Here is a 27,947-nt window from a genome sequence, read left to right as displayed (position 1 = left end):
CCTTCATCATTACGAGCCTTTTATCGAGTATTCATAGACATTGGTGCACCGAGTGCGTTCTTTTAGCATTTCATTTAAAGAATTCATTCCATATGACGTCAAAGGAAAAAAAAAACACTACGTCACAAGGCCTAGCTAGACTAAAAATCACCTTTATCAACACGAGCCATTTCTCGAGTGTTCATAGACATTGGTGCACCGAGTGCGTTCTTTTAGCATTTCATTTAAAGAATTCATTCCATGTGACGTCAAAGGAAAAAAAAAACACTACGTCACACGGCTTAGTTAGACTAAAATATGTTTTCATTAATACAAGCAATTTTTTCGAGGGTTAATAGACATTGGTGCACCGAGTGCGTTCTTTTAACATTACATTTAAAGAGTCCATTCATATGACGTCAAAGAAAAAAAAATCCATTACCTCACAATAGGCTAGTACCGGTACCATAAAAAAAAATGTCTTTATTTACACGAGATATTTAACGAGGGTTCATAGACATTGGTGCACTGAGTTCTAATAGATATTATTTAAAAAGGATCAAAGCCACATTGTTTTTGCGTTTTGTCTGTCAGTCGGTCTGTCCGTTATCTTGATATAAAAAAACAAGTAAAAGTTATTAAAAATTGATTAACCTTTATTTTACGTTTCAAAACATCGCAATAATTTTTAGGTATGAACACAATTGAAAAGTTTATATAATAGATTGTTCCGGATGTTTGTATAAATAGTAAAAGAAAAAGAGAATTTCAGATAAATGTAATACCGTTAATTAAATTTTTTGGATGGTCTCGTATAAAAATTAGATGTACTACAGCCACGTGGAGAGATTTTCATACCTTACTTTGGTGTTTGGATTCTGTTTTCCTTAAAAATCGGAACATAATATTAACGATAATTAGATATTTTAATGTTTAAGGTAGAAAGTTAAATGTACTGTAAGAGAGTAGTGAGTTAAAATATTTTTCATAAAAATCCGTAAAAACATTATTTCGTAAATGAGAAGATTATTTGTTTATTAATTAGAAGAGGGAGTTCAAACAATTATTTGGCGTTAGTAGATTTTTAAATAAATTCGGAAATTTCTGGCGACGATTTGTAAGAAACAAAATCCGGAACTTTCTTTATCGATTACAAAACTTCTATGTTATGTTTTACAAGAAAATTAAATGTCTAAAAAGTAATTTTCAGTAATCAATTCTAGTAAATTACTTTTTTTAAAAGCCTTATGCGATTTCAAACAATCATTAGGCATAATTCATGTTTTATTAAACAATATCCGGAACATTTTTACACTTAATGAAATATAAGTCAGTATAGAGATTATGATTTAGCATTAATATGCTATTTACATAAAAAACGGAACAACATATTATTGATAATGTGTTTTTGCAACGTTTAAGCATGGAAATTGAATGTAATATAAGTTAGAAGAGCAAACAAACATTTGTTGGCGTTGATTAGTTTTGCACAAAAAAATCCGGAACAATCAATTTTAGATACTTAAAACTATTGAGATGTTATGGGAGGAACATTAAAGGGTAAATCAGATTTTCAATAGCTTTTAGAGTTCTAGTTTTTTAAATCTAATCGTGACGGACAGACCGACCAACAGACAAAACGCACAAAAATAAGCTTCTTTTATTCGGATGGGGGCACTAAACAAAAAATAAATAAAATCTGATTTTTAAAAAAAGTTTAAGGAATTGGTTTAGCACCTGATCATGTTGCGACGTTACGCTACTGCACGAAAATCGCTGCATAAAAAGTCCATTTAAAAAAATGTGCGTGATATTTACATACAAAGTGCATTATTAGCCTTTATAAACAAACAGAAATGTTTTCTTTTAATTTTAGCAGCTAGTTGACCAGAAAAAACGTCTTTAACTATTATTTGTATTTGTTGTACATTTTAAAAATATATTTGACTTAGTGATACTGAAAATACACAAAAATTGTCCATCTTTGTTAGCATATTGTAACATTGCCTCCCTTACATTTACGTAATTGTTTTAGAATTGGTGTATTTTTATGAAAAAATCGCTTGCATAATTAATTTTATAAATTAAACTGTTTGCTTTTATAAAACCAAAAGTAGCCGTTGCACCTAAACTTTTCAAGCCGGATTTAATGATGAAATAATATTTTTCATATCTCTTCTAGTTTTCGAGATCTGAGTGTGACAGACGGACAGACGGACAGACGGACATTTTGCACAAACCTAATAGCGGCTTTTTCCCCTTACGGGGGCCGCTAAAAAAACCCAACTAAATATTAACACTGACTCTTGACCTTACAGACGACAGTACAGAGCTTTAAAAAACACGACCAGGCGTGACTGCAAAAGCCCACTGCCTTGTCTCTAATAGCATAGCCCACTGCATTGACTGCAATAGCCCACTTCCTTGACTGTAATAACTCACCCTCTGCCTTGACTGTAATAGCATAGCCCACTGCATTGACTGCAATAGCCCACTGCCTTGACTACAATAGCCCGCCCACTGCCTTGACTGCAATAACCCACTGCCTTGACTGCAACAACCCACTGCCTTGACTGCAATAGCCCACTGCCTTGACTGCAATAACCCACTGCCTTAATTGACTGCAATAGTATAACCCACTGCCTTGACTGCAATAGTATAACCCACTGCCTTGACTGCAATAACCCACTGCCTTGACTGCAATAGTATAAACCCACTGCCTTGACTGCAATAACCCACTGCCTTGACTGCAACAACCCACTGCCTTGACTGCAATAGCCCACTGCCTTGACTGCAATAACCCACTGCCTTAATTGACTGCAATAGTATAACCCACTGCCTTGACTGCAATAACCCACTGCCTTAATTGACTGCAATAGTATAACCCACTGCCTTGACTGCAATAACCCACTATCTTGACTGCAATAGTATAACCCACTGCCTTGACTGCAATAACCCACTGCCTTGACTGCAACAACCCACTGCCTTGACTGCAATAGCCCACTGCCTTGACTGCAATAACCCACTGCCTTAATTGACTGCAATAGTATAACCCACTGCCTTGACTGCAATAACCCACTATCTTGACTGCAATAGTATAACCCACTGCCTTGACTGCAATAACCCACTGCCTTGACTGCAACAACCCACTGCCTTGACTGCAATAGCCCACTGCCTTGACTGCAATAACCCACTGCCTTAATTGACTGCAATAGTATAACCCACTGCCTTGACTGCAATAACCCACTGCCTTAATTGACTGCAATAGTATAACCCACTGCCTTGACTGCAATAACCCACTATCTTGACTGCAATAGTATAACCCACTGCCTTGACTGCAATAACCCACTGCCTTGACTGCAACAACCCACTGCCTTGACTGCAATAACCCACTGCCTTAATTGACTGCAATAGTATAACCCACTGCCTTGACTGCAATAACCCACTATCTTGACTGCAATAGTATAACCCACTGCCTTGACTGCAATAACCCACTGCCTTGACTGCAACAACCCACTGCCTTGACTGCAATAGCCCACTGCCTTGACTGCAATAACCCACTGCCTTAATTGACTGCAATAGTATAACCCACTGCCTTGACTGCAATAACCCACTATCTTGACTGCAATAGTATAACCCACTGCCTTGACTGCAATAACCCACTGCCTTGACTGCAACAACCCACTGCCTTGACTGCAATAGCCCACTGCCTTGACTGCAATAACCCACTGCCTTAATTGACTGCAATAGTATAACCCACTGCCTTGACTGCAATAACCCACTGCCTTAATTGACTGCAATAGTATAACCCACTGCCTTGACTGCAATAACCCACTATCTTGACTGCAATAGTATAACCCACTGCCTTGACTGCAATAACCCACTGCCTTGACTGCAACAACCCACTGCCTTGACTGCAATAGCCCACTGCCTTGACTGCAATAACCCACTGCCTTAATTGACTGCAATAGTATAACCCACTGCCTTGACTGCAATAACCCACTGCCTTAATTGACTGCAATAGTAGGCCTATAACCCACTGCCTTGACTGCAATAACCCACTATCTTGACTGCAACAACCCACTGCCTTAATTGACTGCAATAGAATAACCCACTGCCTTGACTGCAATAACCCACTATCTTGACTACAATGGCAAACTGTCTTAACTGTTGCGTACAGGAGAATCTTTTTTTTTCACAGGCTCAAGGTTGCCTCTGGGTTTTCTGAGCTCCAGCTTGAGCTATAATATGGCTCTAATAGGTCCTGTATATTTTGTACATTCACCAACACCTTTCCACTTTTAGCACTTAGCAAAGACCTAACTCTGGTGAGCATTACTTCAAGAACATCGCATTGGCATACCAATATGTAGTTAAATACATTCAAATGTTTAGAACTCGGGTTGTGTATATCTGTTGTCTCTCTTTCATCTAGATTTTTTTTTGTTAACAGACATGGTCGCCTAGCAACCGTTGACTGGTACTAGCCTTGAGTTGCTAAGGGCACGATCAGATATAAGGACTAATGATAAGGCTACACATTTGTTACGATTTGTTTCAAAGGGGGAGGAGAGTCTGAAGATTTTTGTTACGCAACAAAACAACAACAAAGAACAACTGCTTACCTCAAAGAACAACTGCTTACCTCAAAGAACAACTGCTTACCTCAAAGAACAACTGCTTACCTCAAAGAACAACTGCTTACCTCAAAGAACAACTGCTTACCTGATTTATTCAATAAAATTAAAACATCTTTTATTATTATAATTTTTAGTCTGCGTTCTCTTTTAGCAGAAGTTTCAGTTGAAACGGTGTGATTTAACGGTCAAAAATATTTTAGAACACAGAGATTTAAAACTTCAAAATTTCACATATGCTGAAGAAGTAGGCCCTACTTGCTGTTTTCCCAGCGTAAATAAACGTAATAATCAATGGACACTCGGCAATTGCTGAATTTATCCCGCCACCAGGATCAGGGCTTATTATATATAATGAGGTAGATTAGACTTACGAAAGATGAAGAATGGAAGGCCAAACGCAAAGGCCTACGCTTGTCACAGTATTTTATTCAAATCGTAAAATGCACAGATTCAAACTGTTGTAGTTGTTGGGGAAATGAAAGCAGCTATATTTGGCCTATACCCGTAAACATTTTCTGACCGATTTGAGTTATGCATCACTGTGGACTCATCTTTCAAAATGATGAGGCGAAAATGAAGTTTACAAGTCGTTCACAAAGTTTCTTCTACTCAACTAGGATAGTAAATCTTGCGTGTTTCGAATCAAAAGAGTCACGAATCTGTAAAGAAGGCAACACATATTTTTCATCAGCGATGATTACAAAGCGACGAAATTATGTCCTCGTTTCTGATGGCGATAAGAGATGGAATGGATAGACGCTTATCTTATCTTATATAATACAGACGTTACTTCAAAAAAGAAGATGATTATGTCCTACGCGTCATGCATTTAGTCATGCATATTAACCAATGACTTAAATTCTGCCAAGTCACTGGTTTTCCCGGCTAGCCCAGGCAACCCATTCCATGCTCTAATAGCACTAGGGAAGAAGGAGTATTTGTAAAAATTTGTCCTAGCATATGGGACGAGGAATGTGCCTTTATCTTTGTGTCTTTCAGAGTATTTTATTAAATTTTGTTTTTGTATTTGAAGATTATGGTTCAGTGTTTTATGTATTATTGCTACTTTACTTTTGAGCCTTCTGTCCTGAAGGCTTTCTAAATTTAGTGATTTTACTAAAGGTGTTACTCTAGTCAAATGTGAATATTCGTTTGTTATGAATCGCACTGCTCTATTTTGTGTCTGTTCTAGTTTCTTAATGTTTTCTTGAGTTGAAGGGTCCCAAACAGAGGATGCATATTCTATTATTGGCCTAACCAAGGTTAAATAACATTTTAGTTTTATGTTCTTATTTGATTTATAGAAATTTCTTTTAATAAATCCTAATGCTTTATTTGATTTTTTTGTAGTTTCATCAATATGTGGATTCCATGACAGTTTTTCATTTATTATAACACCTAGGTATTTTGCGTTTTTAGTCTGTGTTACTGGTTTGCCTTGAATAAGATATGTGGAATTAATTTGTTTTAGTTTTTTTGTTACTCTTAACAACTGACATTTTTTCTGGGTGGAAAGACATGCTCCAATTTGATTCCCATTTCTGTAATTCATCTAATTCTCTTTGTAAAATATCTGTGTCTTGTGTTGTTTTTATTGTTCTATATATTATGCAATCGTCTGCAAATAATCTGACTTTTGTTCCTGAAGTAATGCAATTTGGTAAATCATTTATGTAAATTAAAAATAGTAGTGGACCCAAGACTGTTCCTTGAGGTACACCTGAGTTTACTGTTATCGGTGTTGATTTAGAACCATTTATTATTACAGTTTGTTCTCTCCCTATCAGAAAATCTTTAATCCACTGATGCAGTGGATCATTAATGCCGAAATATTTTAATTTTTTAAGCAAACTATGGTGGTGAACTTTGTCAAAAGCCTTAGAAAAATCTAGTAAGATAGCATCTATTTGTTCACTATTAAAAATTTGTTACATCGTCTTGAAAATTTAGATAATGAGATTGAAGCGCTGAAGAGGTCAATACTTAGCATTAGAACGTTTGGGAGGTATTGTTATAATTGAAATGTAATTAATTCTTTTTCGGCGAAACTTTTCTTTAGAGAGGTTGAAAAACATTGAAGATTTCCGAAACGAATTATTACCATGCTTTGTTGACAAACTACAGTAAAGGAGGATATTTTTCCAAAATCCTAGACTATAGATCTAATCTTATACTATTTTAGATGTAGTCTAGATATAGATCTAGCGAATAGAGTTTAGATTTAAGATCTCGATCTATACTGGTTATAGATTTATAATAGAGAAATGAAATTTACATACCAGGTAAATAAGAAATACCGAGACCGATCGTAAATCCAACATTCAACAACATCGACATGCATGATAAATGATAATAATAAATAATCAGTCTCTGTCTCAGACATAAAAATGAATGATAAATGATTATCATGATAATGTGATGTAATGATAAGACATTTAATAAGTCATAATTATTCATAATAAGTTTAAAAAGTTAATTTACTAACTCCACAAAGAGTCAAACTCTAGTACTCTAGACTTTTGACTTTGGTCTAGAGTCTAGATCTAGTGCTAGTCACTCTCTCTCTACTCTGACTCTAACTCTAGAGTAAGTGTAACTAAGTCCTAAGTACTACTCCTGTCTCTAGTTACACTTCAGTGACTTCACTCAGTCTAGTAACTCATAGACTCATACTCATAGTAGTCATAGATGATCTTGGCTTGTTAAATGCTGAATGAAATAGATAAATAGATATGTATCTTTTTCCTTTTCATTAAAAATTAATTATTGTTGTCACAATGTGAATGTCAATATTTACTATTTTAATTTTAGTATATTTAATTTAGATCTAGTTCAGAGTTTATTAATTAATATTTTCTTTTTTTAAAATTTAACTTTTGTGTTGCCTGTTTCAATTTGCTGTAGTGCCGATAAACTTAAGTCTTAAATGTTATTGTCAACAAGCAATAAATACCTTAGCAGACTTGCAGAATATTAGATTAATTAGAAATGCTACAGAATAGTTACTATTTTTGAAGTGATTATAACGTTAAGTCTAAGTAGTAGTGACTAGCCAAGTTAGGCAAGCACCATTAGTCTCATTAGATTTAGAAATAGTAGTTAGACATTAGTAGTATGCCAATATTTATTACTGCTACTGAACTGAGTCAGTTATGCACACAAACTAATCTTGTCATTTAAAGCAGACCAATGTAAGATATCCCATTATTTATAAACATTCTAGTCCTATTGTTTCCTACGTTTCAGTTTTCCAACTTACTTGGATCTGTGTATAAGAAGGGTAACATAGTCTTCACACCAGATGGAAACAGTGTCGTCAGCCCTGTGGGAAACAGAATATCTGTTTTTGATCTGAAAAAGTAAAATTTTTTTTCTTCTGTGATATTAAAAAAGTCAATTAAAAAAAAAAATTACTATTTTATATCTACCTATTTATTACAAATAAATGCTTTGAAAATCAATTCTGTCAATCAACATTTCTTTTTTAAGCAACAAATCCAGAACTTTGCCGATAGAGACCAGAGTGAATATCACCTGCACAGCACTGTCACCTGACGGAAGAACTGCTATTGTTGTCACCGAAGGTTGGTCACTTCCTCCCCCTCCCCCCATTCCCAACTTGTAGGGTCAAAAAATGTTCTTTTTGATTACAATTTGTTCTTTTTTTTCAGAGGGTGAAGGTCATCTAATCAGCCTGGTCAGTCAAAGTGTTCTGGGCACTCACCACTTTCACCATGAGGTGCATCAAGTCAAGTTTTCTCCAGATGGAAAGTGAGTCCTTCATTTACTCACACACACTCACATGCTTGAGACCTAGATTGAGTTTTATTTTGTACATTCTATGAGAGGGATGTATCACACAGTTTTTCTGGAATATAAAGGAGTTTTTAGTCGTATAAAACAAAGTTATTAACAAATGAAAACAAAATAGGTGTTCATTTTATAACCTGCATATGAGGGTCGGTAAAGGAAATGCAATGAACAAATTATTTGGTTTTGTATTTGTGTGTCAATCATTGTTATGTTGTATTTATCAGTTCATATTTAAAGACTGCAGCCTAGAGTAGAGTGGGCTGTGTAGCAAATAATTTGGGTTTAGTAATGTTTTTCTTCTGAAATTCATATGAACAGGTAGTTATTATGAGTCACACCTCATTTAACAAAAATACATTTGCTTGGTCAGTGTGACTGCAAAAAAAACCCCCCAAAGATTTTAAATCTTTCAGGCCCTTGCCAAAAATGTTTGGGTCCCAAAAAATGAGCTATGCGTGGGCCCCTCTGCCTTCCTCTCACATGAGCCTCCCTCTTCTGTTGGCCCTTGACTAGAGACTTGCTATTCCTCCTCCCTTGAAGACAGGCCTGTTGGCTTAGACCGGTTCATTAACGAAATACATTTAGGACATCGCTAAACACATAAAGTATGTCTTGCTGTTTACTGTCACTAAGTCCTGGTGTTTTGGTTACAGAAAGTTTGCTGTCACTAGAGACACAGTTGTACAAGTCTTTCATGCTCCTGGGAAAACATGTGAGTTCAACCCCTTTGTTCTGTACAGAACATTTTCCGGTCATGTGGATGATGTAGTCTCAATTGATTGGTCATCTGATTCAAGGTTTGTAACTTTAGTAATTTACTTTTTATTCTTTTCCTAAAATAATAATTCTTCAAAGTCTATCATTCTCTCAAATAAATAAATATCCAAATCAATAACTCTAGATAATTCAATACCAAAAGAAGAAGAAATGATTATAAAATGAAAAACAAAATATCAACAACAAATCACTTAATAATATAGGATAAAATGTTTGTCCATTAGTTGTTTTTTTTTAAAGTGATTTTTGCCTCTCTTTCTTTTTGCAGAGTGTTGTGTAGCGGCTCAAGAGACAGAAGAACCCGCGTCATAGCAGCGCAGAGATTGAAGAACCTCAATATTTATGATTTGGGAGGCTTACGAGACACAGTTGTAGGGGCATTTTTTGAGGAGCGTTCACTAGATGTATCCTTTCTTTGTTAGAAATACAATCACCAGCCTGGGGTTGTAGATGTAATGACTAGAGTTCTAAGACAATACAAGTTAATCAAGGTGTTAAGATTCTTTTGTTTGTAGTTGGTAATCAGCTAGCTGAGATGGTTAAATGCCAGATTATGTGGCTTTAGAGGTGGCCTAGAACTCCTAATACTTGATCATACTGTATTTCTTTGCCATTAAAATTGAACATGTTTTTATTATGCAGCCTCTGTCTCATGGAAATATTACTGGAAAGAGGGTAAAGTTAGCACAATGGAAAGAAACTTCTAATCAGATTTTTCTGATCTTTACAGATTTAAAAGAAATAGGATTAGACTGCTCCTGCTATATTAAAGTTCTCTTTAGTGCGAATTGCTAATGACTATCACCTGCTTACAGTTTTATTAATATATTTTTACAATGATATGTTGATGTATTTCTACATATTTCTCAGCTTTCTAATATAGTTAACAATCTTATATTTTCTTACTTGAAGACATATATGACTCTTGGTACCCCCAGTGTGTTTGTTGGAAGCTGATTGCTCTTGATTCAGAATAGCACTACATGCATCTTATTCACCTTCAACTATCCCTTGGTCTGTTAAGTTGTTGGAGCACCACACACAAGATTTGTTAATCGTCTGTCTTTTGCCTTTGATTATGATAGAACCTCTTTCGATAGCAGGTCCATCCATTCTTTTACGTTGTATTTCCATTGCTTTCTCTGTCTGCCTCTTCTTCTTGCTGGTACTGTTCCCTGAAGGAAGGTATTTGCAAGCCCCGAAGACCTTATAATATGGCCATAGAGTTTTAGTAAAATATGTTGGTTACTGTTAAACTCTTCAAATTTGAAGAAAGTACCTTTGATGCAACAATAGAATGTTAGTCTAGGGCTTTAAGAGATGCTTCTACATTTCTGTGTGTTTTGATTTAGTGAGCAACTTCTGTTTCAATGGAGTATTCTAATGGCACTATGTGTTAGTACAGCCTTGACCATGTCAGATCTACAGTGTAGCCAAAGATGGCTATGTATTTGTCTGGAAGTCAGACACACAACTTAATGACCTTCAGGCCTGGGAGGAAAAAAGCTCAGAGGACATGGAAGATGTTGACGACAGTGAGGTCAAGTCACCAAAGAAAAGAAAGAAACAGAAAAACCAAGAGGAGGAAACCGCAGGTATCTTTTGCTGGATCTGATGGACATTTGTAGAACTGAATTGTTTCATTTAATACATTAAACTGAATTTTAACTTTTGTTAACTCTGAAACGTTGTTCTCTGATGTACATCATTGAATTTTTTTTTTTTTTCCCTGTTATTTCAGTCTCAAGAATTTTTTACACATCTGGAGGAAAGTAAGTTTTTATTGAAGTCATTTTTGAAAAGGTTTATAAATTGAAGTCATTTTGAAAAACGGTTATAAAAGGAAGCATTTATTGAAGTCTGTAGTCGTGAACATTCTCCACAATATATAATTGTCAAGTTTATATCTGTTCAATACAAACGAAAAAAAAATGAGCACAGTAGATTTAGTGCAAGCCAGGAAGGCTGTGAGGAGTTTCAGTGTGCATTACAGAATAGTTAACAATTGTTTATGTAACATGGGCAGACCACCCCTCCTATAAAAAAAATCTCTTTCTAACAACCCCCCCTCTCCCTTTTTATGTTTGGCCCTTAATTTTTGAAAGTCTTTCTTCAGTGTCTGTTACTCAAGTCCCAATACATAACTATTAATAATGTTAAAGAGTAACATTAGCTTTGTGGTAACAGTAAACATTGTATAGAACATTGCTGGTTCAAAATTGTAATGATAAAGCTGAAGGAAATCAGGCCTTTGACAAAGCAAAATTTTAACTTGGGTTGGAAAACTGAAATTTCTTGATACTTTGAAATGACAGAAGCTAGAATAGTTTGGCCTGATTGTTAGCCACAAGTCAATTGTCCATAAAGTTTCCATGGAGGGAACATGCAAGGGTCATTAGAAGATAAACAGATAGGACGATGTGTAGGAGTGAACTGACCTTTCCCTTTCATCAAGTGAATGGATTTTGGAATGGTCGATTGTATTATGCAAGTCAAAGGTTGGGTGATGGATGTTAATGAAATTGTTTAGAGCACAGATTGCGAGATAGAACATTTGTATTATCAGAGTCTTGTGTCAAAACAGACATACCATTTCATTCTTAACAAATTGCGAAAGAACTTGTGAAATCAATGATGGCTCTTAAATTCTGTTATTCAGATCTTTAACAAGAAAAAAGTTTTATTTCCATATTTCATTCATGCTCATTTGTTCATATTGAGATCAAAATGTCAATGTTTGGTTGCAGGTTTTCTTACAGAGAGGCCCGCAAAGGATCAGAGTATGCAGAGTTGACCTCAACGTGTTTCCACAAATCTTCCCATGTTTTGATTTCTGGGTTTTCTGATGGAACATTTTTTCTTCACGAGATGCCAGGATTCAGTTTAATACATTCCCTGAGGTGAGATTGTGAGATGGAATTAAAGCTATATATGTAAAACCAATTGCCAATGTAACTTTCTCAAATCAAAGTAACTTTATTTATAATATATAACACTAAAAAAAAATGTTGTTTGTTTACTTTTTTCTATTCAGGGAATGATTAAAATAGCACTTTTTATGTTTTTGAAGTTATAGTGGTCAAGACCTTTATAAATAAATAAAAATTAGAATATTTTGTAGTCTTGAAATAACCAGAACTTACAAAGGTTTACTAGTCTTAGCTTTCTTCAGTGCACTGTCAATTGTATACAAACAATTTTGTTCTCTTTGAGATCAAAGTCTGTTCATAAAATTATCAGTCTGTCAGTCTTAGTAACTTGTAATATTTCATCTCAGATAATTTAGAACAGATTTAAAATTGCATACAATTGTATACAAACAGTGGCGTTCTCCTTGAGATCAAAGTCTGTTCATAAAATTATCAGTCTGTCAGTCTTATTAACTTGTAATATTTCATCTAAGATAATTTAGAACAGATTTAACATTGCTTTATTTTTTATATTGAAGTTTAAAATATTTTTAATGACTGGTATCTGTCTCTATTCAGTATTTCGGAGCAAAGTGTTGATTCCATTGCCATTAATAACACTGGTGATTGGGTGGCGCTAGGCTGTGGTAAACTGGGTCAGCTGCTGGTGTGGGAGTGGCAGTCAGAGTCCTATGTCCTAAAGCAACAGGGTCATTTCAACGACATGACATGTGTCACATACTCTCCTGATGGTCAGAACATAGTCACTGGGGGAGGAGACGGCAAGGTAAGCTTTTTTTTTTATTTGATAGATGGTTTTAGTTTTTAGAAACGCTAAAGATGGCATTCTTAGGGAATCTATGCTTGGAAATATAGTTCAAGAAACACTCATTGGGATAATGCGCTGTAGTGACATCGACACTGAATTGTGTGGTCTAACTAATGAGGTATTTTAATGAGGTGTTTTGCAAAAGTCGTGTCAGACTTGGGCTATAGTGCCAGGAGCTGGTGATTGTGTATATTAAAACTTTTTGTAAGATCTATTGCAAAAAGTACCATAATTAGAACAAACTGAAAAGTTGTATAAGTTTAATCAAAGCATTTTTTGCACTACAAAAGGGCAAAAACATTAATTCTGTCCATATGTGGAAAATAAGAATAATGCTAAAAGAATTTTTCAAAACGTCTTGTCAGACTAGGGGAGCTGGTCATCATTGAAATTAAAACATATTGTACGATCTATTGCAAAGAGTTCCATAATTAGAACAAGATTTAGAACAACTTTGTTGTTTGTTTTTTAAATATCTTGTAGCCATTATGCTGTATTTAATTGTGACTCTGTACAAGAAAGTTTGTAGATAAAATCTTTTTTATTATAATAAAAAAATAATAGAAATGTCTAATTGATGCAGTTTCTGAAATGAGGTGAATGTATCAACAGGTTAAAGTGTGGAACTCCATGTCTGGTTTCTGTTTTGTGACCTTCAATGAGCACACAGGGGAGATCACTGGAGTCAAGGTCACACAAAATGGCAGAAGTGTTCTCTCCAGCTCTATTGATGGAACTGTTAGAGCCTTTGATCTTACAAGGTATTATTTTTTTTTATTTCTTTGTCAATGCTATAAGATTTGACTAGTCTTTTTAATATTTTTCTGTTGCTTGAGGTTTGTTAGTTTTCAAACAAGGTGCCATCTCATTTTGGCACACACGTTCCATTACACACTTATGTTGTCTGCTTATTCTTTAGATATCGTAACTACAAGACATTCACATCGCCGAAGCCTGACCAGTTCTCCTGTCTGGCAGTGGATGGATCCGGGGAAATAGTCTGTGCTGGAGGAACCAATGAGTTCTTAATTTATGTTTGGACAATGAAGACTGGACGATTGTTACAGGTTAATTATAAAGTTAATTATTGTTAATTATTTTTTAAATTTTTTATTACTAAACCCCAAAAAACACTTTCTGATGAACAGTAAATAAAAATATGAAACATTGAAATGATGATTTTAACAAATTCTATTCCAGACTCTAGCCGGTCATGAAGGTCCAATTAGTGCCCTCGACTTCAGTCAATCTGATTCTGTCTTGGCAAGTGGGTCATGGGACAAAACTGTCAAGTTCTGGAACATATATGAACAGGGAGGCCGGAGAGAAACAATAGAACTCAATTCAGACGGTAAGGATATTGTGAAAGGCCTTGACCCTGTAGTTATTGATGGCTGTCTGACTAGGACTGATTATTCTGGAGATGTCTGGGTTTCTTGTACGGGTGTATTAGATTCGTTTGAACTCTGTGGTAGGCCTTGACCTTGTAGTTATTGATGGCTGTCTGACTTCGACAGATTACTCTGGAGATGTCTGGGTTTCTTGTATGGGTGTACAACAGAACACATGCCTACACTTGTAACAAGGTTAAAAGGACTAAATCCAGACCATTATAGACGTGAATGAAGTTTAATTCTAAAAAGGCCGCAGTCCTGTCTCTGTTCATAACACGAAGTTATCCCCCACAAAGTCCTAACACCAACTGACTAGCAATAACATCAACAGACTATAACCCATTAAGCTGTGATGTCACTCAATGTCACATTCAAAGTCCATTAACTATGGTGCATCTCTAGAGCTCTAAAAACATACAGGCGTTTACTCAGTGAGACAACTTTTCAAGCGCATTATTGTTTGACTGTTCAGTTATTTTTTTATTTTTTTTTAGGTCAGAAAGTTATTTGCATAATTTGGACTAAATAGTTTATAATGAATGCAGAAAATGTTATACAATCCCACTCTATGTAATTCTCCATTCTATGTCATAAGTATTAAGCGCTTTATTGTTTGACAGTTCCGTTATTTTTTTATTTTTTTTTAGGTCAGAAAGTTTTTTGCATAATTTGGACTAAATAGTTTATAATGAATGCAGAAAATGTTATACAATCCCACTCTATGTAATTCTCCATTCATTGTCATAAGTATTAAGCGCTTTATTGTTTGACAGTTCCGTTATTTTTTTTTATTTTTTTTAGGTCAGAAAGTTTTTTGCATAATTTGGACTAAATATTTTATAATGAATGCAAATGCAGAAAATGTTATACAATCCCACTCTATGTAACTCTCCATTCTATGTCATAAGTATTAAATTAAGGGATTTCTCTAATACAATTATTAAAAATGCATTGACAAAATAAAAAAAAACGTGTTTTGATTGTTGTAGTTATGTCCTTGACCTTCCGTCCTGATGGTCGAGAGCTAGCTGTGGCGACACTAAATGCTCAGATAACTTTCTGGGACACAAACTCGTGTCAACAGAAAGGGGCAGTGGAAGGCAGACATGACTTGGGCTATGGGAGAAAAGAAACGGAAAAAATTTCTGGTAAAACTTCTGCTGAAGGAAAGTGAGTGCTCTTGTTTTTTCCCCATCGGTTGTATTATGTAATTTATTTGCAATGTAATTATACAAGTTTTCTTCCTTTGAAATATTTTTTTTTTTAAATCGCTTTTTTTAAAACCCAACTTTCATGCTTATAACATGCTCAAAATGGTATGGTCCAATCTCTTTTGCTTGATAAAAAATATTTGTTTCTTATCTCTGATATTACTAGCAATTTAGTTTTTACATGTACTTCTATGAGATTCCATTTTACAAACTTGGCATTATTACATCAAACATTCTTTCTAAACATGAAATGACACACATTTTCATAACAATAATTACAAACATTTTTTAGTTGCATAATGACATCTAATACAGGAGTTACGAAAGATTTTTCTTATTTTTTAAAATTAAAAATTCATTAAAACAATTTGAAACTTACAGGTTTGTAATGTAATTCATTTAAACAAACAGTAATTTAAATTAAATTCATTAATAAAAAATGTTAACAATTATAACCATCTATTGTTGAGAAATTTAATTCTTTGTTACTTTTTGATATACAAAAAAATGACGGAGAATCCTTTTTTTTTTTTTTCTCAGATCCTTTGAAAGTCTGTGTTACAGCGCAGATGGGGAGTGTATCCTAGCAGCAGGAAGGTCCAGGAACGTGTGTATCTATTCCATAGCTGACCAGCTGTTGATGAAAAAATTTGTCATCTCATGCAATCATTCTTTAGATGGAATGGAGGTATAGTAAGCTTTCAGTTGTTAATTTATTAGAGTCTTGCCTCAGTGTAGTCAGACCTTGATTTAGAGACATACATCAGTGTAATCTGTGTTTTTATTGATAAACTCAAATCAGTTTGTTTTTTTAAATATCCTTCAGACAAAGCATAATACAAAACGTAATTATGTGTATATATTTTTTGTTCTTTGTTGTGAGAAATGAATGAAACATGTATATGAATATAGAATTATTTTTTTTTTAATAATAATAATAATAATAATCTTTATTGTCCGTATGGAAATTTGTCTTACAATTTGTGCATTACACCAAACAAAAAAAACATTATAACTATAAGAAACCAAAGTGTACATTCACACCAGACTCACTCACAATTTACACGTGACAACTTACTAGAATCTTGCAAATGGCGATCTTCAATATCTTGATGTTTACCACACATGTGTTAGAAAACATTGATCTACATGGCGGTGGTTGATTCCTTTATTTCTGTTGTTTTAGTTTTATTTATATTTGATATTATTATTACTTATATTGAAATTAGGGATGTTCAGACAGTTATATTTCATATGGGATGTTTAGACAGTTATATTTCAAATTACTTTCTGAGACATTTAAGGAATAGTTATATTTGAGCAACTCATGTTTTAGGAGTTTCTTGACAAGCGGAAAATGACAGAGTGGGGCAGTCTAGCATTGGTGGACACTGGTCAGAGTGATGGAGATAAGGCCATAGCACTACCAGGTGTCAAGAAAGGAGATCACAGCTCTCGCTACTGGAAGCCAGAAGTCAGAGTTTACTCCCTTCATTTTTCACCCACAGGTAATTTTTTAAGCTGTTTGTTCTACACTATAAATGAAAGAGCTGCTTACTTGGTATGTAGATTGGGCATCGGCCAAGATGAGTTTTCAGTTTATAAGTCTGGATCTAATTGTTAAGTGATGGTTTAACAAACAGATTTTCGAGTTCATTCAGTTTAAATTTCACTGGTGTTAAAAGCCTTGAAATGTTTCAAAAAGAAAACTAGATAAAAAACCAAGATTGACCCACTGGATCAGTCCATTTAAAAAATGTAATCAATGATACGTAAAGTAAAGTTTCCCTTTCAGACCTTGCGATCTATAGGGCATCTGTTTCTGTGGCCCACCGTTAATATGGGTGTCATTTAGCCAGCTCACTGCCCAACTGCCTTTACTTTCCACAACTCATGAGAGCTGGGTAGACTCAGAGGCGCCCAAAGATCCCAAAATTAAAAATTCCAGGATTCAAACCCAGGACCTCCAGTTCAGAAGTCAAGCGCTTTACTGCTCAGCCACGATGCCTCCAATCTATGATACATGCAAGAAAATAAAATGTGAAATTTTGAAAATTCAATTAGCACTACCTGATATTTTGTTTTCCTTTTTGTTTTGATCAAACTAATTGCAATCAAAACTAAAAAGCTCTATTCAATGGTCTGTATGCTTGTGTTAACATTGCTATGGAGTGGCTAGAAACTATTGATTCTATTTTATATAAGAATGATACAAAAACATTATCTGTTACAGTAATGTTAGATTTTATAAATTATTAGTACAACGTTTTAAAATACAAAGATTACAATACAGTCCTGATATAAAGATTACTGTATACTTTGTTATCCACCAGTTAGTTCATTGTATTACATTAGAAATAATCACAGTTGTTTTAGACTCATTTCAATGTTGGGAAAACAGATATAAGTATTATTAAGTCTGGTGAGTTTTTATAGAGGATGACCAGACCGTGCTACACCATCTGTTGTGATCAGTTGTTCTGCCTGTCACAAATGTCTTCTTTGAGAGCCCTATTGTCTTTCTTCTGTGGCCAAATGCTGCAACCCATCGAATGTGTCCTGTTTGGCTGTTCTGTTAAGTCATCCATTTGCATTTCTGTTTAGAGGGTAATGTGTCATCTATTGTGTCAAAATTGAGAAAAGACTAAATGTGGCTCAACAGAGATGGCTGAGACGGATTTTGGAAGTCAGTTACACAGATCGGGTCTCAAACAAGGAAATCCTATGCCGAACTGGAAGTCGAACACTTAGTGAGGTTACGCACACCAAGAGTTGCAATAACATGGAAGCCAAAATGAGAAAAGCGCAAACAGGGACGTCCTCGTATTACTTGGCGACACACCTTCATGGAGGACCTCAGAACAGTGGACACCAGGTGGGAGGAGGCTTCAGACATTGCCAGTGACAGATCTTTATGGAGACAGCTTGCCGCCCAATGCGCCGAACGGCGCGGGAGGACCTAAGTCTAAGTGTCATCTACGTTTGATTGACAGTCTATACCCATGTTGACCAAATAGATTCTAATTGTAATAGTGACACATTTTGAAGTATTTAGTCAAAGAGGACACTTGACCTCTGGGTATGTCTGGGTATATCAGTTACCGGAGAAAATTCATTAAGCTAATTATATTTAGTTTGATACAAGCCTCTGACTTGGTTCACTGCACTGCACACCATTTTGGAGAGCTCCTCTCTGAACTTTGACCCTGCCAAACAGTATAAAATAAAACTCAGTGCATTGAAGAGTGATGAAAGTATCACAAAATGTAACTTCAGCTCAGCTTCCTGGAGAGTCAACACTGCATCTTTGTCAGGAAATCCAGGCAGGGTAATGGAATGTATAAAATAAGGAGTTTTGGTCCCCAGAAACGTGAAGTTGATCAGTAGTAGTGTGACAGTCATGGCTCTTTCTTTACGCAGCTGTCCATTCTGGGACTGTTGACTCATCTTTCTGGGCTGTCTGGGAGCGACACTTTTGGCACTCTGTGCAGTTCTTTTCGTTGTGGACTTGTGAAATGTGAACACATTGTTCATGACAATGGTGAGGTCTAGATGTGGGCTGGTCATTGGGATTAGTCCGTTCAGAGGCTCAGCTTTTTCCATTGTCATATTTATAGTTTCTTGATTTTGATTTTCTTCTGAACTCTCAAACTGGTGACTCAAAAAGACTGAAGCTACAGAATTTCCTTGACTGTTTGTGTCAGTGAGATCCAGTGAGGAGAAACTTGTAGTCTCTTCTTTCTTTGATATCATAAAAATTGTCAAATCTTCGGCTCTGCAAGTTTTAATTCCGAATAGTTTTTTGCTCCCGTGTGTCTCTCTAGTCATGCAAGGAGAAGAATGTGTTTTGACCGGAGAGCTTAACTCTAACTGACCTGTGTCAGAATTGCTATTGATCAAGCACAAATCTGCTGAAGGTAATTTGGCGTGCCTCCGGACAGTTGGTAGTTTCTGGGTCAACTTTTTTAGGAAAGCTTTGTGCCTTCCCATGCAAAGGATAATCAGTCCGTTGCCGATGACGAGTATAGCACAAGGCATAGAGTGCATGAAGATGATCTCAAGCCAAGCTCTGGCCATCTCTAGCTTGACGTCTTTGTAGTGGGTGAGACAGGCGAAAACGGTGGATGAGTTTGTGACCAGATTGTCCAGCTTGGTGGTCAAAATGAACAAGCCACTGTACAGGACCAGAGTCAGGAAGGAAATAGTGAAGAAGACTATTAAAAGCCGTCTTCTCGTCCACAAGATCCTAACCCGAAGAGGCAGAATGACCGAGGTCAGCCTCTCTATGGTGACCAGCACGACCATCCAGTTGCAGACGACATTGATGACGTGCATGAGGTAGAAGAGAGCCAAGCAGACTGGCTTGGACAGGGTCATCTTGAGGTGGACGATGGTGATCCCCCACGTCAGGATGCCCATGTACAGCGTCTCCAGTGCGCACAGAATTTGTTGGCTCAGCGTGCTGGCTGAACCTTGGAAAGTCTTGCGGCTGAACACCACAATGGATATCGTGTTTCCCATTGCTCCGAGGGCATAGACCGTTAGCAAGGTCTGGTAATATCTATCCGACATTGTTAGAGGAACTATTATGGTGCTACTGTTTTTCTTATGCCAGATAAGACCTTCCATTTTAAAGTTTTATGTAGGTGAATAGTAACAGATATCTTTTTTTCCAGTATGTAAGTCAAATATTCGTATATATAGCGAAATGTAAAAATATTTGTCAGTATTGTGAAATCATTATTTTATATTTGGCTCTAAGACACAAGTGTAGAGACATTGAACCGTTAGCCGCCTGCACATTCTCCAAATGTTTCTGTCTTGTAGTATCGACATGCCTATAACATTTGCAGAAGTAAGCCAAATTTCTTTGCTGTTAAAAGAAAATAAAAAAGTGTTACCAGGAAGAGTTCTCACCCTCTAATGTTTTGTCAATGACAGAGTTATTGATCTTGTGATGAACACATTTAAGATAATTGTTATCAGTTTTTGTCTTTTGGGCAGCCTTGAAAACTTTAAAATAGATTTCCAGTTACACTATTGCTGGATCAGATTGTTATAATAACAATCTTGAAGATTCATTGCTCAATGTACTAGTACTTTGGCTTGATTGAATTATTCTCAGGAAAAGAAACTTGTATCTTGCTATGAAGATACTGGCATCCCTTGTGTTTCTTGAAATATTGTTTTCTGTAAAGTTATACTTCTTATTAAAGACTGGCTTTAACCTCAGTTTATACTTACTCCAATGGTAGAATACATTCTGCAGAAACTGGCTTTTGAAAGAGAAAAATCTTATAAAAACATTTTGAGAACCCCCCCACCCTCAAAAAAAAAAGAGGAAGATGGGAAAAGTGAGACAATGGCTTTGTCTGCCTTGGGTGTGACAATACATACAGCTGGGTCTGCAAAGCCACATATAATACTGCACTCTTCTTTAATCTTCAGACATTAATTTCTAGTTTCATCTGTGTTTTGAGAGATGTAATGTCAACTCCATAATCTGACTAGAAATCTTGAGTGAGTCTGTTACTAGTGTTTAAATGACATCTGACAGCCAACAGTCTTCAAACTTCTGAATCTCTCAACATAACAGTAACCACTTGCCTGCCAAATCTACCTTGTTTGTGGCTGTCCAAGACTGTCCAAGGCTGTCTCTTGCTCCTTATTGGATTTATAGTTGAAATTTGTATTGTGGTGTCTTGTGTTCTTGTGGCTGTATGCTATCTGCTTAATAACCCTTTATGGTGAACTAAGCTTGAATTGTGTTTTTTTTACATTATCATAAACTTGGTCAGTTCTGTGCTCACGTGTTATTATTAGTTTTGGCTTGAAAAGATGTGCACAACTCTGAGTTGAATGGTTCTGTACAAACAATTTATTTTCATTGTCTTTCTCCTGAAATTCAATTTGATCCCATTGTGTTGTTTTTATTCTCAGTACATTAAAAAATTATAAGTCGCCAAATGTTGCTAGTGAGATAGTGACCAACTAACACGCTCTTCTTGGACACCTATTTGAAAAGAAAAATACATTTAAGAAACCTTTAAAGATTATACACTTTAAAAAATCAGCCTCTTGGGCTCCACAGGGATGATACCATTCATTGTCCACAAACACAAATGGACACAGAAATGTATGCACAATTCAATTGTTGAACAAAAAATGACTTGTTGATGTGAAGTTTTGTTGCTGTATTAATGTACATTGACAGTGTCATATTTTATTGTTTGCTATTGTTAGGCACTTAGTTTATATTATTAGTTAGTTAGCGACGCACCATAGAAGACGTATATTGAAAGGGACTAGTGACGCTTGGGATATTTTGGGTTAGAGACTGGAAAATCAGTTAGCGATAGGATTCTCTTGGGTAATGACATGTTGTATTCGACAGAAACTCTGACTGTGGCCTTTTATTGGATTAAACTTATTCATTGTTCATCAGTGTTGACCACATCTTTTCACTAGTTAAAATAGATGTGTGTTATCTTTGTGCTGTTGTTCAACTACATTGAATACACCCGAACAAGAAACCCAAACGCTTGCTGAGTAATTGATTGAAATCTAACAAACTTCTACAGTTGACTTCAGTACAGGCTAGACATCCATCACACAATGCACTATTGTGAAACAATAGTTCCTTCAAGATCTTCTTCATTCTCATATTTTAACTAAGGGGGGGGGGGGGATTAGATTAGTAATCCTATATCTGGTCTGAACCACTCAGTGGTTTCCAGATCAGGTTGTTATCCATTTAGTTTTTCTTCTATAGGAGGGTTTTGGGGCCAGAGTCTTGTTTGGGCTTCTCAATAGAGTAAACATTTTTGAGGACAGGATTGACATTCCCAGGTGATGCTCCATAAGGGCAAGATTCCATACTTCCAACTTTTAGCTTTTGGAACATTCTGTCTGGTTCTGAGGTGAAAAATTGTGTGTTGGTTAAGATACTATTATAATTATACTTAGTAACTCAATGTGTAGTTCTTGTGCTCAGTACCGGTGTAGTTATCTCCATGGTCTACTTTTAATTGCATTAACCTTTTCAATGTGCCATAAAGATGAGGGATTGAAGTATTGATACACTGATAGCTGGGTTTTTTTTTTGTTGGTATTGCTGGTATTGATTACCTGGTGGGGGGAGGGGGGGTTGTTCCGAGTTATTTAGTGGGGCGTTCTCTTGACCATATCAGTTGGCAAACAAATGGCTCTCACTTGATTAAAGATTGTAGAAGGGAAGAGGTTACTCTAATGAAAAATGTTTGAAACAATGATGTAGCAAATGTGAGGACAAAGATTCAAAAAATTTTTAAAATGAAATAAAGGAGACTCAACCTGGGCCAACTCTGATTGGAGTGTGGTGTCAACAAACCAAAGATAAACCATCATTGAAGGCAGTGATATTGACAAACTTTGAAGAAGTCATCCTTAATTTACATGCTCCTATATTTGTAAAGACATGAGACTGGTGAAATATAATTGTAAATCAGTTTATTGCTGTCTTGTCTTTCAATTACTTTAAGCATATTTTAAAATGACACTGTTATGACACTTTTAGGAATTAGGCCCAAAAAGTAATGTGTTTCATAAAAAGGAGAGTTTTGACTGCGAGACTTTGACGTATTAAAAACATGACTAGGATTTTAGGAAGGAGAGTGAAAAGTAAACAGACTATTTTTGGTGGGCTTTTTTTTTTTTGGACAGAGATTTAGCTTGACGACATCTGAGGGTTCCCCTTCATTATTATTAAACTTCTTGCTCGACATCGTTTATCAGAATCTACATCTTATATTGTTGGCTTTTCGCCTTTGTTATTTGGTTCTTGTAGTGTTACTTACAAGACGCAGTGCGTAGGTGCCTAAAAACACACTAAAGTTCACAAGTTATTTAACCCTTAAGGCAGGCGCCTGTGGTAGTTTAGCCTCCATTTTTTATGCACTCATTGTAAAACAGCTCAGCACTTTAGGGGTTAATGTCAACACAGTTTTCTCGCTTACTGTCTTCTAATGTCATCTCTGTTCGCAACAAGTATTCACACCAGTCTTCGCGTGTGCCATATTGCACTCTGACCATGACAATATTCAGAAGAAATTATTATTGCCATTTTTTTTTGTTTTTACCTACTAATTTTCTGACAGTTTGCCAATTATACTAATTCAAATTATCTTCTCTTAGGACGCTCATGGGTTGCTTGTACCACTGAAGGATTGTTGGTCTACGCCCTGGATCACTCTCTGGTCTTTGATCCCTTTGAGCTGGAGATCGACATCACTCCGTCCAGCGTCAGGTCAACATTGATGCAAGGGAACTACTCGGCAGCCTTGATGCTCAGCTTCAAACTGAATGAAGAGATTGTCATTCTTGAAGTCTTGGAGTCCATACCTGTTTCCAGCGGTGAGTTGTTTTCTTTCCTGTCATTCTTGGAGTCCATACCTGTTTCCAGCGGTGAGTTGTTTTCTTTCCTGTCATTCTTGAAGTCTTGGAGTCCATACCTGTTTCCAGCTGTGTTATTTTCTTTCCTGTCATTCTTGAAGTCTTGGAGTCCATTCCTGTTTCCAGCGATGGAGTTATTTTCTTTCCTGTCATTCTTGAAGTCTTGGAGTCCATACCTGTTTCCAGCGGTCAGTTATTTTCTTTCCTGTCATTCTTGAAGTCTAGGAGTTCATACCTGCAGTAGCCTCTTAGTTGACATAATTTGTGTTTACATGCAGAAATGATTTGTACATTGTGCCTTGTTTAAGGATATCTTCTATTATGCTAATATATTTTAGCAGATTTGTTTATTTTTCTCAGTAAACACTCTCAAACTCAAAAATAAACTGTATAAGAACTGTATAACAAAAACAAACAAAAACTGTAACTTCCCTCTAGCAAAAACAAACAAGAAAAACATTTTTAAAATACTTGAAAAAAAAAAAAACAAAGCTTATCTTAAATGTAATTGTATCGATTCCTTTGGATCAGTCCTGTACTGTTGTAGCATATAACTCCTAGACATAATAAATCTGTGGGATTAGAAATATTTTTACCAATTGTTTTTGTTTAGCCTTTAGCTTTCTCAATGTTTGTTGTAAAGTGTTTTACATGCTTCGGATGTTCCTTCAGAGTTGAAGATAGTTTACTTCCTAGTCCAAACCTCCCGCAGGACGGGAGCGGGCAGGATTTGAACCCTCGACCATCGATAAATCCGAATGACAGTCCAGCGCGCAAACTGCACCACCAGACAGCCATACGCTATGATCGTATCACTTTTCTAGACCAGTTTTGAATTGGGAAGGGGGTATCTTGGTGAATGTTAACATGCATAAAAAAAAGGTTCACTGAGGGCTCAAGAATCATCAAGGGGATAATTCAACTTATACCAGCACATCTGTCAAGTACAATTTCTTTCCCTCGTTCAAGATATCAAACAAAATTATTAATTTTATTGATTCTGGTGTAGTCAGGTAAAACAAATAATTGTGCAAAATGTCAGCTTAATCCGAGATATGGTGTGGGAGAAATAACGTGTAAAAACATTTTACAGACAGACAGAGTTGATATAAGTTTTGTAAAAAGTATTTTAAAAATATTTTTTTTCTTGTTCTTTGTTTTTGTTAGATTTGAGTTACAGTTCTTGGGCCAGTGTTATTGTTAAGAGTTTAGATTTGAATAATAGTCTGGTGTGATGATTGTCTTTACTGCAGTCATACTTATATTTTCATTATGTTATTCAACAGACATGTTCTTTTGCTAATTACTTCTCTTTGTTTTCAACCCTTTGATAGTCCATAAGACCTAGAATTGTTTGCTCATTAATTCTTGTGTCGCACACTAATCTTAACAGGCACACTAATCTTAACAGGCACACTAATCTTAACAGTCATGAAGCTTTTAAGACCATTGTGATTCTCCACTTCTGTGAAGAGATCAAATATATTTTCGAACACTCCCTTTTGACATAATAGCTATTTCAAGGGAATTCCTTATAACCTGATTATGTTTGAATTGAGTTTAATTCTCTCATATTGATTGTACTTGTTAAATGTGTTGTGAACAAGTTGACCAGCTGTTTGTTCTAAAGTAGTTAGCCTTAGTAAGAATATGTAGCTTATACTCAGGAAGTAAATTTTGTTTTCATTCACAGCTGAAAACATCATTGAGAACATACCAGACATGTATGTAGATAAGCTGTTATCTTTTGTTGGACAAGTAATAGAGAGCTCCGCACATCTAGAGTTTTACCTCCACTGGTTATTGCCCTTATTGACACGTCATGGTCCAAAACTGAAAGAGAGGTCGCAGATGATCATGCCCTCACTTAGGACACTGCAGCGAAACTTGACCAGAAAGTATGAAGATCTACAGAAAATGTGAGGTTCTTTGGCAAAAGCTTTTACTTATGGGGGTGCTGTGGCTGGCTGGTTAATTAAGCACTTAGCTTCTGAACCTGGGGTCCTAGGTTCAGATCTCACAGTGAAATTTGGGATTCTTAGGGCGTCAATGAGTCCAACTCTAAAAGGTAGCTGACTTTAGTTACGGAAAATAGTTTGTCTTTGTGCTGTAGACACACCCTGCTTGTTTACTGTTAAACAGATGACCTTAGCATCATCTACATTTAGTTTGTTATTAGATGTCCAATTTGAAAGGCATATTATATAAGGACTTTTAGTTTGTCTATAAAAAGATAAAGGGATTTGTGCTGAGATGATTAAATTACCTCCCTTGGGACTATTTTAACTTCACCTGTTTTGTGATTGCCAATTGAATCAATTAAATGGGAAGTTCTGGGATCAGTAAACACACATATGCACAGAAACTTGGTAACCATGAACTTTCTACAGTTAAAATTGCAGTTACAGCTACCTATCTGTTAGAATAGGTAGAAAACTGTAGTTGTCTGGTGCAACCCTCTACTATGCTACAGAACCTTTTGAATTTAAACTTCCAAGTAATAAAAAACGAGTCTGTGTACATTGTTGACACTCTCTATGCAAATTTGAATACAAATTAATGGTAGACCTTCATTGGATTATGTGACTTATTTCCACACATTACTAAGGCTTATTTAAAGAGAACCAAAGATGACTTCATTATTATATATATGGTTTATGGTTGGGGTCATTAATAGATTCGCTGTTTCTTGAAAATGAAGTAAGTCATTACCACTTGATGCAGAATTAATTTATGTTGGAACATCTTCAGGGAAAACATTTTCACTATATAATGTAATATAATAATATATAATAATGCAACGCCATGCTAGCAGGTATACCTGATGACAAAATAGCCAAGCTGCAGCGTATACAGAACAACGCCGCTCGAATAGTCCTTAAAAAAACTAGACAAGATTCTGCTACTACGCTCTTGCGCACGCTCCATTGGCTTCCTGTGGAAGCGAGAATCGATTACAAGGTCGCCACACTTTGTCATCAGTGTATATATAACAATGAGATGCCCTTGTACCTTAGCGAACTGATTACTCCATATGTCCCCCAGAGAGCCCTGCGCTCAATGGACTCAACGCTTTTAGTAGTGCCATGTTTCTCCCTCAAAAGCTATGGTCTGCGTGCTTTTTCAGTTCACGGACCAAAGGTTTGAAACTCACTCCCCATTGATCTCAGACAGACAACAAGCTACACCACTTTTAAGAACATTAAGACCTATCTGTTTAAAACTTTTTTAGATTAGTTTGTCATTTTAGCTGTCGTGTTTGTGTTTGTAATGTTATTACAGCGCCTTGAGCCTACATTTTGTTTGTTAACAGCGCATTATAAATAAAATTATTATTATTATTATACATTATTATTTATTCATAAATAATTATATATATGTAATAGAATTTATTTTGTTTCTTCCAGTTCTGATCACAACAAATATACTTGTCAATATCTCTTGGCCTTGTCCCAGTTGAAGACTAAACTAGCCAATCAGGAAACAGACACAGCCCACAGTGAAAGTGAAGAAGAAGTACCTTGGCATGTTGAGAGCTCGGATGAAAGTATGGACTACGCCACATTAGAATAAATATTTTTGAGATTCATGTTTAGAAATAAACTGTGTGTAAATATAGAATCTGTTTCTGTTGTCATTGGATCTTATCCTTCCAGCTAACAAATAGACATGAACAAATAGGCATTTTTTTTTTTTTAGCTTGACTATTGACAATGGCTTAAATGATTTAATGTGTTAGATAAATTTGAAAGAAAAACTTCTTACAGGATGGCTACCTGGAGGGATATCTGACATCCACCGCCATGTTATGGGAGGTGTGTTAGGGTGTAAAATATTCAATTGTGAAGGAACATGTTAAACAAAAAGTAGGCTCCATTTACTTTGTACAGAAATAGTCCCAAAGTAACACAGAAGCAACTTTGGTCAATGTTGGCTACATTTAATTTCACTGTTAATGGATTTAT

General features: G+C 35.8%; 1 protein-coding gene across 1 annotated transcript; it reads left to right on the top strand.

Annotated features, from left to right (window-relative positions):
* Positions 1-6,707: 6,707 nt before the first annotated feature.
* LOC106078784 (periodic tryptophan protein 2 homolog) lies at positions 6,708-27,623 on the top strand. The gene is made up of 19 exons (XM_056039218.1): positions 6,708-6,901; positions 7,866-7,978; positions 8,109-8,203; positions 8,291-8,390; positions 9,086-9,229; positions 9,478-9,613; positions 10,630-10,804; positions 10,951-10,981; positions 11,957-12,109; positions 12,698-12,905; positions 13,560-13,708; positions 13,867-14,014; positions 14,148-14,298; positions 15,331-15,511; positions 16,093-16,240; positions 16,889-17,060; positions 23,725-23,943; positions 25,676-25,901; positions 27,390-27,623. The coding sequence occupies exons 1-19, from the start codon at positions 6,884-6,886 to the stop codon at positions 27,553-27,555; spliced, it is 2,733 nt and encodes a 910-aa protein (XP_055895193.1). The 5' UTR covers positions 6,708-6,883; the 3' UTR covers positions 27,556-27,623.
* Positions 27,624-27,947: the final 324 nt, after the last annotated feature.

Source organism: Biomphalaria glabrata, chromosome 8 (assembly GCF_947242115.1).
Source record: "Biomphalaria glabrata chromosome 8, xgBioGlab47.1, whole genome shotgun sequence".
NCBI classification, from domain to species: domain Eukaryota; kingdom Metazoa; phylum Mollusca; class Gastropoda; family Planorbidae; genus Biomphalaria; species Biomphalaria glabrata.
Note: the sequence above shows the minus strand (reverse complement) of the source record. Positions and strands in the feature narration are given on the sequence as shown.